The sequence below is a fragment of the Siniperca chuatsi genome, linkage group LG12 (genome assembly GCF_020085105.1).
Source record: "Siniperca chuatsi isolate FFG_IHB_CAS linkage group LG12, ASM2008510v1, whole genome shotgun sequence".
NCBI lineage: Eukaryota > Metazoa > Chordata > Actinopteri > Centrarchiformes > Sinipercidae > Siniperca > Siniperca chuatsi.
In genome coordinates, this window is record NC_058053.1 from 17273201 (window position 1) to 17293170 (window position 19970).

The window sequence follows — 19970 nt, forward strand, 5'->3', positions numbered from 1 at the left end:
ATTTAAATCCCACATCCTGACTAAAACCTGACTTGCTGTAATAAACCTCATATTCAGAATATTAGTATGCATGTCATTGCAGTCAGTATGAGTGCCCTGTGCTGTTATTGTACAACAGTCAAAGGTAAAAAAAACAAACCCTTATTCTACTATTCAAGCTGGTCATGACTTCAAAAACAAAAGTCAGATTATTATGTAATGACTCGACAACTCTGCCATAGTCTGACTTTTTACAGTGGAGTCCACACTCTCTGAATGTTAAACAAGCACTTTAGATCAAGTCAACACAAAGCACTGTGATAAAGACGAGGAGGGATGGAAGGAAAACTGGAGAAGGGGAGAAAATATGAACTATAATGGAGCTGTTAAAGCTTTATGTAATGCATGAATTATTGCCCACCCTTTGTGTTAAATCCATATGCACAACCATTTTCTGCATGGACACACTGTATATGAATATAGATGGAGTGCTCTACCAGGGTTCAGTGCTTACATTTTGTTATAGTGACCTTGTGAAAGCCTGTGGCTCATCACACTACAGGCCCCATGACAATTTTTACTTGAACACATTTAGTGTTTCTGCTGTAGCTCTGTGTTGGGATCTCTTTTTGCTTTCCAGGGGTATTTTTCTGTAATTATTGGTGCCTTTCATGGGAACAGGCAGCATGCCACGCAATACGTAACTGTGTCGTCATGTTTTTGCCCGTGGGATTTATCCCTCAGTGAAGGAATGAATGTCCATTTTTTCTATTTATTAGCATTCTTTTGCTGCTACCACATCCAATTTTCTCAAATCTTGATTCCTGACAAACTGGAGCATTGAGCTTGTGACGTGGGTGACAACGAGATGATTGTTTCTCGAGATGATTAGTGGCATATGTGTTTTCTGTCATAAGACACAGCGATATTGTGTGTTTTTTTTTTTAAGCACTATTCTGTATGGCTATTACTGTTGAACCATGCTAGTGACATGTAACATGTAGTCAGGTAAATAACACTTTGAGTAAACTGTCCCTAATTGTGCTGTGGGTGCAATAGAAAGCTTTCAAGGTCTCCAAAAGGTCCACAGACTCACGTCTTTAACCATGAGTATGAAACTTAGATGTAACGTGAAACTTAAATGTAATGTGTCACTCATGTTTTTGTTTTGTTCAGAACCGTGAGCTGCAGATCATGAGGAAATTGGACCACTGCAACATAGTCCGCCTGCGCTACTTCTTCTACTCCAGTGGAGACAAGGTCAGTTGGCTGAGTGTGCTTCTTCTTATTCATCTGCTTGTCTGAGGTTTGTCTTAGGGCTGCATAATTAATTGTGCTTAATGCCACACTGCAATTTTAGTTTCAACAAACAGGGCGTTAGTGGAGAGTTTGGGCTTTTGACTGCACCAAAATGAAACGTTCTTCAGACACTCTAAGGCAGAACAAGGAAAGGGTATATTAAAAGTCTTTATTTAAATGTGCATATACGTTATTTAAAACATAGTCCTGTTTTGACTTCACAGGGTCTTCATCAGGGATAAACAGATAACATGTTTATTACACCTAGTACACTATATAGACATTACACTGGAAGTAAACATTATTTCATCATGTAAAGTAATTGCCACAGATCCAAAGATGTATATGAGATCGAGTTCCCTTTCCACCAGTTTTTTCAAATGGTCATCCCCTCCGATTGGCTGTTCAACATATTCTATTCCTTCCACCCTCAAAAGACTGTCATTGGAAGTCGTTCAGCAAACATATTCAAGGACAGGCGAAATGATACATAAAGAAATCAGTCTTTTGTAATATAGTAGGGCTGGATACCTCATTCATACATTTATAGGTGTCTATGGGTCTTTTCAGCCATTCGTTTTCTCTTTTTAGGTGGAAGGTAACTGTGGCCCAACTTGTCCTTGATAATAGAATAGAAATAGAGATACACTAAAAGACATTATGAGAGGTTCAGAAAAAAACTATCCTAAGCATGTGGTCACTTCTGAGAATATCCCAATTGGATCTCTAATTAATGATTTTGTTGATTACTATAACACATCATTAGCTACATACCAGACCTATTGTTAGTATTTCTCTTTGATTTTATGTAACTGTGCTGTGTGGACTTGATTCTTTTAGAGCTGCAGAGAACAAACACACTTTGCTTGTAAGATCTAAAAATGATTCTAAATTGCGAATCAAAATCTGTTTCCAAATCACAAATTCTTCTGACCTGTTGAAATCGACCATATCGTATTTTGTAAATGGTAAATAGCTTATATGCTGCTTTTATCTGAAGTGCCTTACATTCACCCATTCTCACACACACTGATGGCAGCGAGCTACCAGGCAACACTGCGACGTGTTGACAGGAGGAGCTGGGGATTGAACCGCCAAGCCTGTGATCAATGGACATCCCACTCCACCCCCTGAGCCACAATTGTTTTTAAAATAAAAAGGGTGAAATTAATCATAATATCAAATCAAATCAAATAGTTGCATTTAGTTGGCTCACAATAAAGAGTGGGGTGGAGATCGTTGTCCTCTCCTCTATGTACTGTCAAATCTGAACAATTAATCGATTCTTTGGCATATTACAGTTTAAATAGCTGTTAAATTCACGCAGCTCTTCTTGAATGCCTGAAAGGAGGCAGAAAATGTATGTCTCTCCTTGCTCTGCCTACAAGTGCTTGAAGAATGTTTCTTTTTAGTTCTTGCTTTTTCATCTTTAAGAGCAACTTAAGGTTCCCGGGGCTTATTGTGTGTTTAAACGATTGAGCACTTGGCTTCAATCAGAGTAGTAAAAAAATTAAGCTTTCTCCCATATTCAAGACTTATTGTAATGACTATTAATAGTCACAATATCTAACAAAGTAATTAACTTTAGCATTTTTGCTGTTCAGCCATAGTCTGTCTTTTGTTTTCCTGGGACTTTTCTGCCTCTTGTAGTTTTTTATGTTGCCTGTGTTGCCTTTTGAACTCTCTCCTCCTGGCCTATTGGGCTGTAATAAATTCATTATTACATACAGTACATTGTGACAGGGAAGTCCCTCTCTCTGAATGTGGTCCTGGCCTTGCTGTCTGTCTCTGTCCACCATTGGAGGTCCCCTGGAGACTACAAGGCTGGACTATGTAATTCAACTAGCTGACAAGCAGGCAGAGGTCCATGTGTCAAATATAGACACACGTGAACCTTGCACACACGCTGTTGGGACTATACCATGACACTGCAGTCAGGAATGCATCCATGTTGCACACCTATTGAGGCCAAGGAAAGCTGTAGAGGATTATAGGGGAGAGGTGATGGTGATGGCGGGTGGGAGTAGCGACAACTGAGAGATGGATAGGGGGCAACTATTTGCCAGACCAGAGGGTATCTGTTAATTATAGACTCACTCGAGCCCTCCCCTCCGTGCTGTAAGCTCCACCCAGTTCCCACCTCTTGCCTCATATCCATGTGCTCACTGAGCTCTGGGAACCACCGCTAATTCTTGGTATACTGACACACTGACAGCGGTGACTTGTCACAGAAATGACCCTACACCTTCCCAACTTGACTTTCGCAATCATAGGATTTAGTTATTTTGTTTGTGTCTTTTTATTGCTTTCACCTTTTACACATTTTAAATCCCCCCCCCCCGTGCTCCCTTTCCATGTATCCATGTCTTCTCCCTCCTCCTTCCCCCCTCACCATATCACTCCGGGCTAATTATGGAGACTGGCACCATGTTGTTGGTATGGGGATTTACCCCCATAGAGCCTAGAGTGAGAAGAGTAGGCAAAAGGTAATGTCACCTGGATAGGGAGGTTAGTGGATGGATGGACAGTTGCAGACAAGTTGATGGATAGATGACAGATGTGTATAAAAGCAGAGGGTGACACAGAGATAAGATGAGGTCAGGTCAGGTGTGTGTAGGAGCTGTTGGTGTCCTAATAGGAGGGTTCATGCTGGGTGCAGCTGTGAGCCAGGCTAAGACTACTGCTACTGTAGCTGTCAGCATGTGCACAGGTAGTCTTATGTAACTGCTGGCATGTGGCGTGCATGACACACACAGTGCGCTTTTGCTTTTACCCTTTAACCACTTGTATAATACTGTTCAAACAGAAGGCCACAGGTCCAAACAGCGTAGGCAAATAGCGGCTTGACTTTTACCTCTTCAAAATATGCAGTTGCAAAGATAGTGCATCTAAGACGTTCAGCTCACATAGAGTTGTTCTCCGCCGTGGTTGCTTCTCAAAATCACATCTGTGTACACATACAAAAAAAAACCCCACAATTGCTTTTAATAACTTCAGTTTTTTCTCTGACGTACAAACATACATACCATCAGTATTCTTGCTGGCATGTTATGAAGCTACAGGCTTTTTTCAGTTGTAATATCATAAAAACTAAAATTCAGTTCATTGACACAAATTACCAATATGAATTACAAAATTCAGAAACCATTGGAGGCATGGCAGGATTAACCTACTAGGGGACCTCAGGGCAAAAATTGTTGTCAGGCCCCTACTGACCCCCACCAGTCTTCAAGTCCAGGGCACCCAGCAGACTGCAATTGGAAGCTCAGGTATTTGCCCAGAGACCCAGAAACCAACCAGTCCTCCTATGCTGGAATAATACTGCCTGACCCCAGGTTTCCTTTGTGAGACTGGTAATGACTTGCGTGGTAATTTTGATTAAATACACCTATATTTAGGAATATGCAATAATATAAAGCAAAATATAAAATAAAAGCTCTAGACTAGATTTTGATACAGGACCACAATATTAGGTGATACTGCCAATATTGTATTGTGTAATACAGTGAAACTGTGATATTTTCTGAGACAGTTATCGTACCGTGAACATTTCATACCATTGCAACCCTACTGGTATTGCACCTTGCTGTTGCAATTATGTGCAACTAACTGACACACATACTACTTGGGGCTTTCGGGGCCCCTGTAGGTATGGGGCCCTGAGGCAGCTGCACACTTTGTTGGTAACCTTGAGTGGAGGGAGGAACTGCCTGAGCTGTTTTTGACTGATAATTGCTAATGTGTTTGACAATATGGACTACTAAAGCATAATATAAACTGAAATTATAAGGGCTCTAAGGCCCTAATGCCCGTTAAAATCTAGTCTTAAATCCTTTCAGTTTATATTGTGTTTACATGGTGCATATTTCTAAATAAATGTATGTTAACTCAAAGTACCTCACACTGTATCCTGCCTGGGGCAGAAAAGTAATCCAGACTAATTGTGCTGGTTGGTTTCTGGGGCTCTATGCAAAAATACTGAAGCTTCCATGTGTAGTCTACTTGTTGCACTTTAGCTCACATGATGGTCACTTGAAGACGACAGTAGGGGTTGGGTGGGCCCACAGCTTATTTTTGCCCCAGGGGCCCTCACCATCCCACATACACACACACACACACACACACACACACACACACACACACACACACACACACACACACACACAGATACAGATGTTAACAGACAGACTGTGGTTGAACAGCATTGCTTCTGAGTAATGAGCTAGGTCTGGTGTGTAGTCGGTAGAGCTACAGAATTTGCCAGTGAGAGACAAGTGAGAGTTTATGGAAATGCTAATGCCTCACATATATCTGGCTGTGGCCCCTGCACATATATCTAGTGCCAAGTTGCAACTGTGTTCATTAGTGTGTGTGTCAAAATAAGGATAATTCATTCACCATATGTCCCTCTACCTCTTTCTGTGTCTGTGTTCCTTGATTTTACAGATTCATTAACACTGACTTTTGTGTAAATGTAAATGTTTCTAATCATATGGATTTACATATGCATTATGTCAAGTGCTGACTTATATGTCAAGTATGATGGCCATACTCGACAAGGGGCACATGACCAGGAAGCACAAACCCACATGCTAATATAAGTTTGTGGAAACGGACATGCATACTTTATATTACATACTGCAAAGTTTCATCAATCCCCGTCTCTTACACAATGTAGCGTGGTGATTGTTGTTGATAGACAGCTGAGCCAGTTGTTCAGGTTTTCTCAGCAAATTAGAAGCTGAATTATTTAGCCGGGAGTGAGCAAGGAGCCAATCAGATCCCCATCTGGGAACAAGCCAAGGAAGTGGCTTTGTAATGAGGCAGGAAGTGAGTCATCGCTGTTGCTAGGCTAAATATAGCTTTGGTGGCGCTAGCAGGAGGTGGAGTGGGCCCTCTAGTCGTCAGAAATGTTATCAATGGGAGTTTTGCTAGTGGAGACACACACATGGCTATCTATCTATCATAGATATCTGCACCCGTTTGTGTTAACCTGTCTCCCCGGCCCTGTATTTCACTTAGTCACCGATAATGTGTCTAATCGTCTGAGTGTGAGCGGAAGAGAGCAGTCAGTACAAAGCAGGGCATAGAGCTGACAGAAGTGTACCACACAGTCTGCGGGGAGCTCTTCATGGGCCTAGCTCACTCATTGTGCATTGCAGACCTGCAGGGAGCAAGCTTTGTCCACCGCCTAAGCTGCATGTTGGGCAGAGTGTTAACACTGCTAACAGATGGGGGACAGGAGGCAAAAGGGAGAGAATAATTTTATTAATTTAAGCCCTGCCATATTACCCTAAGGCAGTATATATGTGTGTGTGTGTGTGTGTGTGTGTGTATGTGCAAGTGCAATGAGATAACTTCTGTTATGAACTGGCGCTATATAAATAATAAAATTTAACTGAATTGAATACGTCTCTCACATACTGCCACATATGTGTGTTTAATGGTTGGACAATGGTCAAGAGTATTGGTCAATGACACTATTACATGAGGCACTAGGTGTTAATTTCCCAATTGGTGATGTCCAGCTCTCTAGTGCTATCTTCTGAAACATTAAATGACCACAAAACACATTATGTTATAAATATGTTTTCTATGTGCCAGTATGACTTAAAACCAATTAACAACATCATCAGCGATAGCAGATGAATTCATCATGTTGGGTCTACAAAGTACAGTTTATGACTGAATTAAAAATCACATAAATAGATTAAATATCCATGTGTGAAAAGCCACAATAAAGCACTGCAGGTGAGCTAGGACATTTGTGCAGGTAACTTTTGAAACCTTAAAGCTGGCGATAATTTATATTTTCTTATTGTCAACAAATAAACAAGTATTGTCTGTGTATCCAAATTTTCATACGACTTATTCCTCTGTGCCATAGAACTCCATTATTTTCCAAAAATGATTAAAAAAAACACATCAATGAGCCACACCGCTTTACTGGGATCCTTTTTTACTATGACCATGTCCACTGCAGTTTATTTTAAGTCAGTCATGTCCTACCGCTGAAAATAGTCCCCAACAAATGCACTATTTACTACTATTAAATTTTTTATTTATTTATTTATTTTTAATGAATAAAAAAACATTTTGTCCTCACGTGAAACCAATAGGCTTGGGTCTGAGTGTCACAGACAGAGTACGGAGGTCAGAAAGTATTGAGAGATGGACTAAACCGTTGTTGGTTTTGGTATTTTGATGAGATTTGCGGACAGAAGCTAAAAATCTATAATAATGCCAGACTTATCCTTTGAATGCTGATGAGGGAAATGTATTGAGGCACTTATTCTGGTGATCAGATGGTGATTAAATCAGCCCCAAAAACTACTGTCATAGATTCAGCCTGTTGCTGTCCTACCACCCAACCCTAACCCAACCCAAAGCAGGCCAAAGTGTGTCATCTGAAGGCCCGGCTGTTCCTCCTAACAAACCATCATGGACCGGCAGGCTAGCTGTGAATGCATGAATGAGTATGTGATTGAGATCCTTTGTGAATTTATAAGGTGCTTTGTGTCTAAAAAATATTTACAAACTGTTTAATTTCAGTAAGAGCTATGAGTGTGATTTGCAATTGGTCTCAAACAATGGACTCACAAGAAACACCCGATGACTCAGTGCTTGCTAACTCTGGTCAGATTCAAAGGAAAAAGGAAGTCTAGAATAATTGGGTGGAGAAGCCTCAGACACAGCATCCTTTTAAGGGTCAGAGTGCTCCAGAGTTGAACGTGCACAACCCCGCCCTCCAACACAGGCCTCGTTCAACCAGGAAATGAGGAAATGATATCATTGTCTATGGCTGCTGTTGGAGTACAGGCCGTTATGACGCACAGTTGTGTGTTTCCTGCCCTTGGGGGAAGAGTCCTATACAATGGATCCCCAGTTAGACTGTGAAAAAACATCAGTTACATCAGCTCACAAACAGCTTCTTTCAGCTAAGGAGAGAAACGGCAGACACAGAGAGGGAAGAGGAAGGAATGGGAAGAAAACATTCTCCAAAATAAATTGACATAATGTGCAGCTGGCATGTGCAAGGATGTGTGCATTTATAGGTCATGAACATGATTTTTATTTTATTTCTTTTGTAGGATTTTTATTGTTGGGAATTGCAGGGCTTTTCTAGTGATACTCAATGTCTTGTAAGGGTAACTTTTGCTTGACATTGCAAACTATAGTAGATTTTTTAATACTCTTCTCCTGTATGTATGTGTGTGTGTGTGTGTGTGTGTGTGCATGTGTTACCTCTGTTGACTTGTCTATGCTTCTCTCCAACAGAAAGATGAAGTGTATCTGAATTTGGTTCTGGATTACGTTCCTGAGACTGTCTACAGAGTGGCCAGACACTACAGCCGAGCCAAACAGACTCTGCCCATGGTTTATGTTAAGGTATAGAAGTGTGTTTGTGTCCCTAACCATCATGACAAGAAGTGGTGCGCTCCACTTTATTAACAAGACCTGGGAAAGAACATATTTAATCAATCAAACTCCCACACAATATGTATCACCACTATCTCAGTAGAGGGCCATGAAAATGTCTGGACACCCCTCAAGTTTTTTGTAACTTTTGGTTCAACTAAATGTTTTTTGTCTGAGATTTTATTTATATCTAATGATTTATTTACTCTAAAGTAAGAAGTTAAGTTTAATCAAAAAATAAAGTAAAAGTATGTTAAAGTGTAAAGTATATTTTAACCAAAGTATATAATAAACAAAAGTGTATCATTTGTGCTTCATTGTCTTAGTGAAAATATGTGATGGAACTTTCATATGTATAACATTCATTTTCTCTCAGTATTGTAGCATTGTAGCTATTGTGTGCTTTTTTAATTTTTTTTAGCCATCAGATAATGGATCTGAGTAGAGTCTCAGTGAATTTCAAGGTGCAGGATGTATTCAAATTCAGAAAACATGAGCATAGCGTTGAATGTGAGGTTTACTAAGGTTCACAGGATCGTTTAAGTGGGTTTATTTTCCCAGACACTGGACAGGACAGACACCTGTATATGCCATGTATATTTTTGGATTAAGTACAGTATAATCATTTATTTTATGATTTTACTAAGACCTGAACCTAAAGCATCCATAAACGTACCACACATTCCATACTATGTTTGTTTTCTAAATCCAAATCTGTTCTACACCCTAAAATCTACTGAGGTTCCTCTGAGACCTGCTATCAGCTTTTATTTGCTAAAAACAAAGTTAAATGTACTATTCTGAGTAGTAATTTAAGTTAAACAGTTCAACACCTGCACCTATAGATTAAATTAGATATAAGCAACATAAGATGTAAAATGATCTATGATTAAAAGTTTCTCACTGACACAATTTACCTATTTCTCAATTCAGTTTACTTTATTTCATCAGGCGATTTACTCATTATCAATACTGCTTCTGCGTAAATAAGGGTGAATTGTCTTTCACTTACACTATTTTTCATCTATTTGAGTTTCATTAACTTTGTAAAAATAAATAGATTATTCTTGCTTGAATGTAAAAGAAAATATTGTGCAGATCTATGATAAAATGTCACAATATCTTAAAATTTTGTACAACAAAATGTGCAAAAAGTAAGGGGGTGACCAGACAGCACTGTATATTACCCACCTCTGCCTCTAATGGGATTTTTCTGTTCCACACTGTGTAAAACTTGTCTGTTTTGTTTGTTTGCATGCCATCCGCACAGATCAGTTACTTTTCAAGTATTTCTCTGGCTGTGACAGAAATGTGAAACAAATGTGAGAATAATTGCAAAGGCAAAAAACTCATTGCACACTCATCAGTCTAAATGATTTTCCTATTTCAGTGAAATAATTGCGAAACACCTACAGTTAATAAGTCCCACAGAGCGGAAGTAGCACTCAGTTACCTTTTTTAACTACACGCACCAATATAAATATTCATTAGCACAGGAAATGTGGGATGAGAAGACCTTGGACATATTGGCTTACCATATTAACACAAAGAAGCCATTTTTGTCATCTCACAAAAAAATAATGACCTTGACTGAGATGCTTCAGAGAATAACTGAATTGTATAAAGATGTTGCATGCTTTTATTTTAAATTGTGTTAGTTTAAAAGAGGTAAATGATCGCTAAACATGTGTTGCAAGACAGAACATAAGAATCAGTTTTTGTGTACATACATACCCATTCACCATCCACCAAAATCACCAGTTTCTGATTGAATCTGAGGGGAGAAACAGGCCTTGCAGTTGCAGAAATATGTTACATTTTATCTCTACAAAGTCTGTTGTTACCAAGGTTCAGGGGTTTGAAGAGGCAATGTGAGACGAGTGGTTGTTACGGAGTTAAACCCTGTAATGAAAGCTGAGCTTGCTCTTTGTATAGTCGTAACCTCTGTGTGTTTCTTCGTGTAGTTGTACATGTACCAGCTGTTCAGGAGCCTGGCCTATATCCATTCGTTTGGGATCTGTCATCGGGACATCAAGCCCCAGAATCTGCTGCTGGATCCAGAGACCGCCGTGCTCAAGCTCTGCGACTTTGGCAGGTGAGACGCAGTAACCATTTTTTTTTTTTTATCAAGTTTTGACAGCAGTTTTTTTTTGCCAATTAAAGGAATATTTTGGGAAATATGCTTATTCGCTTTCTTGCCGAGAATATGAAGCTGCAGCCAGCACGCAAGATATAACATGTTAATTTAAGCCCCTTTCACCCTGGATAAAACCCCAGTAACACCCACTAACATCTGGCTTTTGTCTTCAGTGGGAAAGGGTACAATCGGCATTCATTCCCAGGTCAAATGACTCTGCAGTAGTCACTGCTATTTATCGGCTCCAGCTCCGATCGGCAGTGATGGAAACATGGCACCCAGGTGGACAAACTAATTTCCGCCTATCTGCGGATGTCTGTAAACATATGGTTTCATCCATATGCGACACATCAGAAAACTAACAGAAAGGCAAACTCGTCTGCTGGCAATGGGAAAGGAGTCAATTTTCTATTTTTAAAAAAAACAACTGCATATTTACGCTATTTTTGGTGTAAAAAGGGTGTTAGTGAGCTTTAGAGGTGCTGGTAGGTAAATTTCTTTACCTTGGGACAGAGCCAGGCTAGCTGTTTCTCTCTTTTTCCATTCTTTATGCTAAGCTAAGCTAATCATCTGCTGACTGTATGTGTTCATATTGAGCATACAGACATAAGAGTGGTATCGGTCTTCTCATCTAACTCTCAGCAAGAAAGCGAATAAGCGTATTTCCCAAAATGTCAAACTATTCCTTTAAAGAGACATGTGGACGCTGTAAAGTGTTCATCCCCATGTATCATCCTAGTATTAAATCCTAATCACAAGGCTTTAATAAAAATAATGATAATGATTATGTGCTTTGATTTTGTGTGCAGTGCCAAGCAGCTGGTCCGTGGAGAGCCTAATGTGTCCTACATCTGCTCTCGCTACTATCGAGCTCCTGAGCTCATCTTTGGTGCCACTGACTACACTTCCAGCATAGGTAGAAGTCACCATTTAACCCATAAGCCACTTAATAAGCTTAACCTCAGCACATACTGTACATGATTTTATATGTTACTCATGATTCATTTGATTGTGAAAGATAAACGCATATTGAATATTATCAGATGTTCAGATGTTATTTGCTGCTCATCCAGACTGTGCAGTTGTAGCATAAGACCAGTGGATTATGGTCATATCTGCCCCTCTTTTGCTTGATTCCGACTTCTTTTTTTATTTTAATGACCTTCCTTTTCCTTTTAGATGTGTGGTCTGCCGGCTGTGTGCTGGCAGAGCTGTTGCTAGGACAACCAATTTTCCCCGGTGACAGTGGAGTAGATCAGTTGGTTGAAATTATCAAGGTAACGACTGTGGTGACCCACAGGTTGTAAAAGTCTTCATATATGACACTAAGGGTTCTGTTTCTTGTGAAAAGGAGTTTAAGTTCAAATCTTTCTGTTCTCCCCAGGTTCTCGGCACCCCAACCCGAGAGCAGATCCGTGAGATGAACCCCAACTACACTGAGTTCAAATTCCCCCAGATCAAGGCACATCCATGGACTAAGGTGAGTCAACAGGTACAGGAGCCCTTTTACTACTTCAGCATTGTTTGTCTCCATGCTTGTGTTGCCAACATGCCACTCCACAGCCATCCAACCTCATCACATCCACCCAACAGAGCTGCATGAGGCCTTATTAGCCCCATATCTCCTCTGAGCTTTTTAGACCCTATTAAGAATGACTGATACAAAGAAAAGGATAGGCAACTTCCAGTCTAAAGACTCAACCTCTCCTCTTTAGTAGTTTTCTTTTGAATGTGAAGTGTTCTAAGCTTGCTATCAAATAATTTGAGGAGTGTTTGCCCATGCAATATATATTTTGCTCCTTTTTGAATAGGCTTGAGAACTCAAAAGTAGCTGATATTAGGTTAGGATTGTTCAGCCGTCTGTGGGTTAACAAAATGCCACAAAATGCTTTAAAGACTTCCCATCCCATCGTTTAAACTGAAAATGAGTATCAAGCTAAAAATATGTTTATTCCTTAGTTCCTTAGCACACCTCAACAGTAGCATGCTATATTCATTTTTGTTTTACATTTCAAAGTGAGTTTAAACACATTACATTGACTTGGCAGATGTTTTTGACTGGCTGTTAACATGTTTTTAGGGTTGGTTGAGTATGTTGACCCTGTGTCTTCTCAGTTACACAGTGTCTTGAACCACAAACTGACCAAAGAGTCCATCCAGCTCAGTCAGTCCTTACTTTGCTCTGCTTTATCTGTCTGACTGATATTGACAAGTCAACATGTTTTTAATAAACTGTCACATTAGTTCTTCATGCTCTCATCTTGGTGCATGCTTTAAGTCATAGTGAAAATAAAACAGGTGGTGGGAAATAGTAAAGGGACATTCTCTCTTCCTGACTTTCCCTCAGCAGTCCCAACCACAGCTCTTGCATTGGATAACAGAGTCATCCAATCAGCAGGCACCAGCAGGTCCTCCTGTTGGCCTCTCAGGCACCCTGCTGTGGTTGCTCCCTGCAACTACGTTCAGTCAGTACTGCTGTTCACTCCTGCAGCAGTCAAAGACATTCATTCATTGATTCATACCCCTACATATAAACTTGCAAATTACATTTGACTTAGTACAGTAGGTTTCATAAAATACATTAGATAATTTGGAGGACACAAGTTCATTTTGTGTGTGAGTATGTGTGTGTTAAAAACATTGGAATATCTTCTTTTGTTTGACACTTAAGAATTTACTTCATGTGATCACTGTTGACCTCTGTCTTTGTGTCAGGTGTTCCGGCCGCGTACGCCTCCGGAGGCCATCGCCCTGTGCTCTCGCCTGCTGGAGTATACGCCCACGGCCCGTCTCACCCCTCTAGAGGCCTGCGCACACTCCTTCTTTGACGAGCTGCGCGACCCCAACGTCAAACTGCCCAACGGGAGAGAAAAGCCCTCCCTCTTCAATTTCACCACCCAGGGTATGCACACACAAGTGTCACTCAAACAAAATCCATTAACTTGTGCTCAGAGGCAAAAGCATGCTCTGTAGTTTTTGCAAATATAATTTAAAAACTATTATTAAAATAACTAATTGAGGATTATGCAGGCTTGTAGGTATGCATTCTCTGAGTGCTCTCAAGTTTGAAAATGATTCCATCAGTTTACCAATATATATTTACTGGCCATTAACGAAAAACGAATTAACTTGTCACATCATCTACCTCATGGAGATGCCTCTCACTCACTCCCTGACTACAGCTAGCTCAAATCATTTGTTCAACAATGGATTGGTTGTATATGGTCTTGAGCTTTACAGGTGACAGCCTGAAACACTTTGAATTGTAAACCTGCCTCACTCTTCCTTAACCAGATGCAAACCCCAAAAGGATTTAAGGGTCATATCTAAATCATTTGTCATAAGAATAAAATAAAATTCTTGCAGAAACATTGAATGTTTTTAATTGTTTGACAATCAGTCTAGGGCTGCAACTAATGATTATTTTCATTAGCATTTAGTCTGCTGATTATTTTGGTCTAAAAAATGTCAGAAAATAGTAAATAATGTCCATCACAGTGTCCAAAGGGAAGTCTTCAAATGTCTTATTTTGTCTTACCAAAAGTTCAAACTCATAGATATTCTGTTAATTATTATAGAAGACTAAGTAAACCAGAAAATATTTCTACATTTCTATAACATTTGGAACCAAAACTGAAACTGTAGCCAACATTTTTGGCATTTTTGCTTAAAAATAAAAGACCCCCCCTCTGTTATGAAAATGTTGACGATACATTTTCTGTTGATCGCCTAACCGTTTAATGAAGTCATCGTTTCAGCTCTAAATCTGTCAAAACATATTGGTGTTAGTAAATAATACTGGTATCAGTATCCTTGTATGTTTTTAAAAAATGCAATTTTTCAGAAGTCATCCTATTTGTATTGGCAAACACAAATGACTGACAGAGCTTCTGCTGTTTGCTAGCTTATATACCCTTTAAGCGAGTATTTAAAGCCCTACTTGTTAAAGAGTAAATCTGACAAACGCAGTGTGTAGTCATTTTTTTGCCATCACATTATCAAGTATTAACACATAAGTAGATCTTGAAATTTTAAAAATGTTCTTGCCTCCATTTAGCATTATTACCTCCTCACTTTACAAGATATTCCTATTTTTAGTACATATCACCGCTGGGAAGTTTCCATTGGTGGCTGACATGTATTGTGATCACTGCTGTCCATCCGGGAGTTGCAGGAAACTGACCTGGTAACTTGTTCTTTCTCTTTCAGAGTTATCCAGTAATCCCTCTTTGGCCTCCATACTCATCCCTGCCCACGCCCGCAGCCAGGCCGCCGCCTCTACCCCAACCAACGCCTCTGCCACCACAGGTTAGAGCCACGCCTCCTCCAACAGGCACCTCTTTTATGTAGTGCAAGTCTTATTTATCTGTTAGAAGTACTGGTTGTGACTTCAGTTGCTGCTAACTTGAAAAACAGTATTAAGCTCTAATGGTCAATATGTTTCTTTTTCAAGTTCTGTAGATTTTAACTCTAAATGTTTCTAAACTCTAAACGCTGCTGTGCAAGTTGTTGCTTTGATCAGAGAGAGTTGACCGCTTACCTTTTGCACAACGTTGCAACATCACACATTCACACCAGGGAGCTGCCCAGTACAACCTGTAACTGTTGGTCACTAAGCGTCTCCTGTTAAGGGTCTTGCTTGGACTCATAGCAGTAGTGAGGAAGGGGAGGAGCTTTAGTTATTCACCTTCCCTGCCTATATTTTCAACTTTGCGGGTGCTGTAAAGGGAGTTTACCGTTATTTTCTCTGTTACTCTCTGGCTTTATCTACCAAACTTCTAACAAACTTTATATAAGTAATTGTTTGCAAATAATCATCTCCCCTTCCTGTCCATAGATGGCAGCAGCACAGATCGAGGTCCCAGCACCACCACCGCCTCTGCCTCGGCCTCCAACTCCACCTCCTGAGCCCACAGACCACCCGCCCTGCTCCGGTCTCAGCCCCAGCCCACGGCCTCTCCATTGCCCCGGCCAGGGGGTGAGCTCCACTCAGCTCTGCTCTGCTCCTCCTCCCTGACAGCAGCGGAGCGATGCTGACGCAGTCCGGATTCAACAGCTAGCCAACAGCCCCGTGCCACAACCACAAACCAAGCATCCCTAATCTGCCTCTTTTATCCCTGACTTGGCCCCTCATCCAGCTGTTTGAACTCTACTCCATCCTCCATCAAAGACATCTCTCCGTTCCCTTTCAACGGGGAAGCAAAGTGCAGGGCCAGAGGTGTTGTCGACTGTACAATTGATAAAAGTACACTGTACATGTATACACAAAGCTAGCCTGCTAATGTTTTTAAGAGGACAATCTGTAGAAAAAGTCCTAAGCTGTTCCCCTTGGCCCGCCCGCTCCCTATCTGGCCTCCCCCCTTTGTCCTCCTCCACATTGTCCCATTTTTCTGCATCCTCATCCTTTGACGTATGACCCCTGTGTCCCCTGGCCGATCCCCCCCTTTGGTTCCTCCTGTAGTGCATGGCCTGAGTATGGTTAGGATCACCTGTGGGGTCACCCTGCTCTCTCACTTCTCACCTCCACTTCCGCAGACAAGGCATGAGGCTTGCGCACGGGTATACACACACACATACACATACACACACACACACACACACACACACACACACACACACACACACACACACACACTCATAAACACACACCCACATCATCACACACACACATGGATGCATGATGATCCTGATGTATGTGGAAACAAGCGGTCCACTTGCGGGCGTAGTGTTTGGACAGGTTTTTTTGTTTCTTTGCCTGGGGTTGTTTTTAAATGGTTAGAAAGCCGTTTTACTCAACCTTGTTTTTAATTTTTGTTTTTTACTCCTGGGCAGATGTTTTTGGATTGCCATGTGCGATGGATGTGACATGTATCTGGTCCTGTGTGCTTGTAAAATATATACATACAAATACAAAACAAACATGCATACATACACAGTTTATATATTACTTTTCCTTATGTATAAAAAGTATATATAGATATATGTATATTAACTACAATGGTTCAGAAATCATTTATGGTGAGCTCATATCTGGCAGAGCAGCGGCAATATTTGCTGCTGCCTAAAGACAATAGATTTAGATATGGTGGTGTTTTGTTTCTTTTGCTGGAGTGTGGTTAGATTCCAGCAGTCTCTTCCCTGTTCTCCCGTGTTGTCTGTATTAAGGCTGTAGATGGGTTTAGGGCATTGCTCTATTCCCTGTCTTTGTACCGACTCTGTCTGTAACAGTGTTTCTGTGACAGTGCAGTGTCTAGACAAACATCTTCCCCTGCCTATCTCTTCCTCTTTCTCTCCGTCTCTGTGAAGAATTCAAGATGTTTCTAAACTATTTTCTTTCCGCGACTCCTTGAGAAGTCTCTGCAGTGGTCTTTGGCTCACCGCCAACTGTCTCCTGTGTTGTGACCACTGACTTAAGTGTTACCCTAGCATTTTTTCTCCTCCACCGCACATAGAGCCACTCGGTACAGTCTGTCAAAGCGTCTTATTTACAGAGAATATTCACTACATTGAGGGGGAAAAAAGAAAGAAAGAAAAGAGAAAAGCAGAATTTGTATATACAGTATAAATGCTCCTCACCAAAATTCTGACTTGTATGACTTGTATGTTGTTCTTTATGTTATGTTGATTATTTTTTCCATGTTGTGTTCAAGGTATGTATATATGCAGACCCATGTACTGTTTATGAGCAAAAACAAAGATGACAAAGGGTAGGGGAAGAAATTAAAAAGATTAAAAAAACAAACAAAAAAAAATCACAGAATCAGGGCAAAACTGATGTTGTTTATGGATATTGTAGATGATGATCAGCTTTATCCAGCCATATGTTCAATCTTACCTGTACAGTAGATGACAGCTGTATTATTGTAACAAGAACTAGTCATGTATAGTGTAACTATAGTTTGGAGTGCCTTTGCTTTCATACACCTTCGCCTTGTTTCCCCCTCACCAGGCCCCCTAACAACCCGCCCACCCCCACCCCAATATTGTGACTCTCCCTTTGGTGCTGTTGAATGTCCTGCTATCCTGCAACACACTCACACATGCACACACACAATCACACTCTTCCACTTGATTTTCAGTCCCCTCCACCTGCACCGCTTTCCCTTTTTCATTGCACACTTACTGTAATATACAGACATTGTTAATTGTAAGGATATTTTCCTTAACTGAAAATACAGTAGACAAGTGTTTATTTTAATAGATGTTTTATCTTGGACACACATGCACGCACAAACATGTATACTACAGTCCTAGCATGGACTCCGGGCATGAAGTGGGTTCGGGGGTGGGGTGGGGGGCGTTGTGGATGGCAGCAGGGGTTCAAAAAGGCCTCATATACTGTATATATACAGTACAGTTTCTGTATTGCTCACAGTGTTGGTTCTGTTACCAAAGCCAAACTAAGATGTAGTTGTGATGAGCCATCCTTAGAGGCAGTCATGTATTCTGTCTCTCTTCTTCTCTCTCTGGATATTTTGTTGTTTCTCTGTCCTCTTGCTTGTTCTCCTCCCCTGTCTGCATATTCGGGGGGAATTCAGTAGCACCTAAGGGGTCGAGTCATGTAGCCTCTCTCCTGTCTCCTGCTTGCTGTAATTTTGCATTCATGAACGTGTTGCTACCACCAGAAAGTTTGACCACCTCACCCTACCCCTAACTCCAGTTCAATAAAAACACCACAAAGGTTACCAAAAAAGAAGACAACCAAGTATATATGCTAGTATAATATAGTATACGAGCATATATACTAGTTTACTATGCTAACTGGGTTTAACTGGGGTTAAAGAAAAGAAAAATCATAGAAAATACTACAAAAACATCCTGTATAACAGTACTACTACTTGAATGCCTCTGTTTGTGACTGAAATTTTTATTTCATTTGTTAGTTTGTTTTTTTGTTTTCTTTTGTTCTGTGAAGGTATGCTAAATGTGCACCTCTGTAAATATTCCCTCTGCGTGCTCTGAGGAATAGTTCCCTGGTACTGTAATTTGCATTAAATAAAGAGTAGGATAGCCTGGAAATGATCAAGCTCATTGTCTGTTCCGTCTTCTTTTAGTGAGTGCGCTGTTGTCTCTTCACATAGCCAAAACTTTTTTAACTTTGGAAAGCAAAATGGATGTGAGAGCCAGTATGTATGAAGCCGCTCTGAGTTTTGGTCTTAAATCATCAATATTTTAAGAATGATGTAATTTTTAGAAACAAATGCATAAAGGAATGCAATGCATAAATGTTCCTGAGTGTTAAGACTTGGTCTCAGCTGCCAAATTGCAGAGGCTGCAGCTACACACAACATATTTTGAAAAATTGTGAAAAGTTGATAAAAGATACAAATACTCTCACTACTTATACAACATGAAAAAGTTCATGAGATCATGGCTCCAGCATGAGTGTGATTCTTCCAAATGTTCACATTAAAAAATATATTTATTTGCCTGGGGATCTCTGGCAGGCAAACTCAGTATCCTTTTCTTTTAAATCTTTTCTTAAAACTCACTTTTACCTCATGGGTTTTTCTTAACTGGTTTTCTTTGTTGTAATTATTTAAATTATTGTTGTATATCTTGAGTTTTGGATTTTATTTACTTTTTTTATTTGTTTTTATTGTAAATCACTGTAACTTTGATTTGAAAGGTGCTACATAAATAAAGTTATTATCATTATTATTATTATTATTAATATTATATATTATAACAAGACGAAGAGTTTACAGCCATGCTAGTAGCTCTGTGAGGCTGTACTTAGGGACATCAGTGCTTTGAGCTAAATGCTAACCCCAGCATGCTAACATGCCGATGTTTAGCCGGTATAATGTTTACCATGTTCACCATCTTAGTTTAGCATCTTAGCATGCTAACATTTGCTGATTAGCAACACAAAATACAGCTTGATGGTAATGCCATTACAAATAAAGTGATTTTGACCTGATGATGGCACAGAATTTTATGGCAATCCATCTAATAGTTGTGGAGACATTCACTCAAAACCACAAATACTAACCACATGGTGGCACTAGAGGAAAGGTCAGGGGAACACAAACAAATTAAAATGATTCTAAATATATAAACTTGCTAGTAAACATTTTATGGAACGTTTTAGGTTGATGCCTATGTTCTCTGGGGAGGAATCACTTAAAACATA

At 40.1% G+C, this 19970-nt stretch overlaps 1 protein-coding gene across 2 annotated transcripts in view; it reads left to right on the plus strand.

The window, feature by feature from the left end:
- Positions 1-18860, plus strand: part of gsk3ba (glycogen synthase kinase 3 beta, genome duplicate a) — a 33781-nt gene extending 14921 nt beyond the window's left edge. The window contains exons 3-11 of one of the 2 annotated variants that reach the window (XM_044216464.1): positions 1156-1239; positions 8557-8667; positions 10662-10792; positions 11644-11750; positions 12014-12111; positions 12219-12326; positions 13550-13736; positions 15044-15142; positions 15672-18860. In XM_044216464.1, coding sequence (XP_044072399.1) covers positions 1156-1239; positions 8557-8667; positions 10662-10792; positions 11644-11750; positions 12014-12111; positions 12219-12326; positions 13550-13736; positions 15044-15142; positions 15672-15742 — 996 coding nt within the window. In that variant the 3' untranslated portion in view covers positions 15743-18860. The remainder of the gene's footprint in view (positions 1-1155; positions 1240-8556; positions 8668-10661; positions 10793-11643; positions 11751-12013; positions 12112-12218; positions 12327-13549; positions 13737-15043; positions 15143-15671) is intronic. The other variant, XM_044216465.1, reaches the window with a different exon arrangement.
- Positions 18861-19970: the final 1110 nt, after the last annotated feature.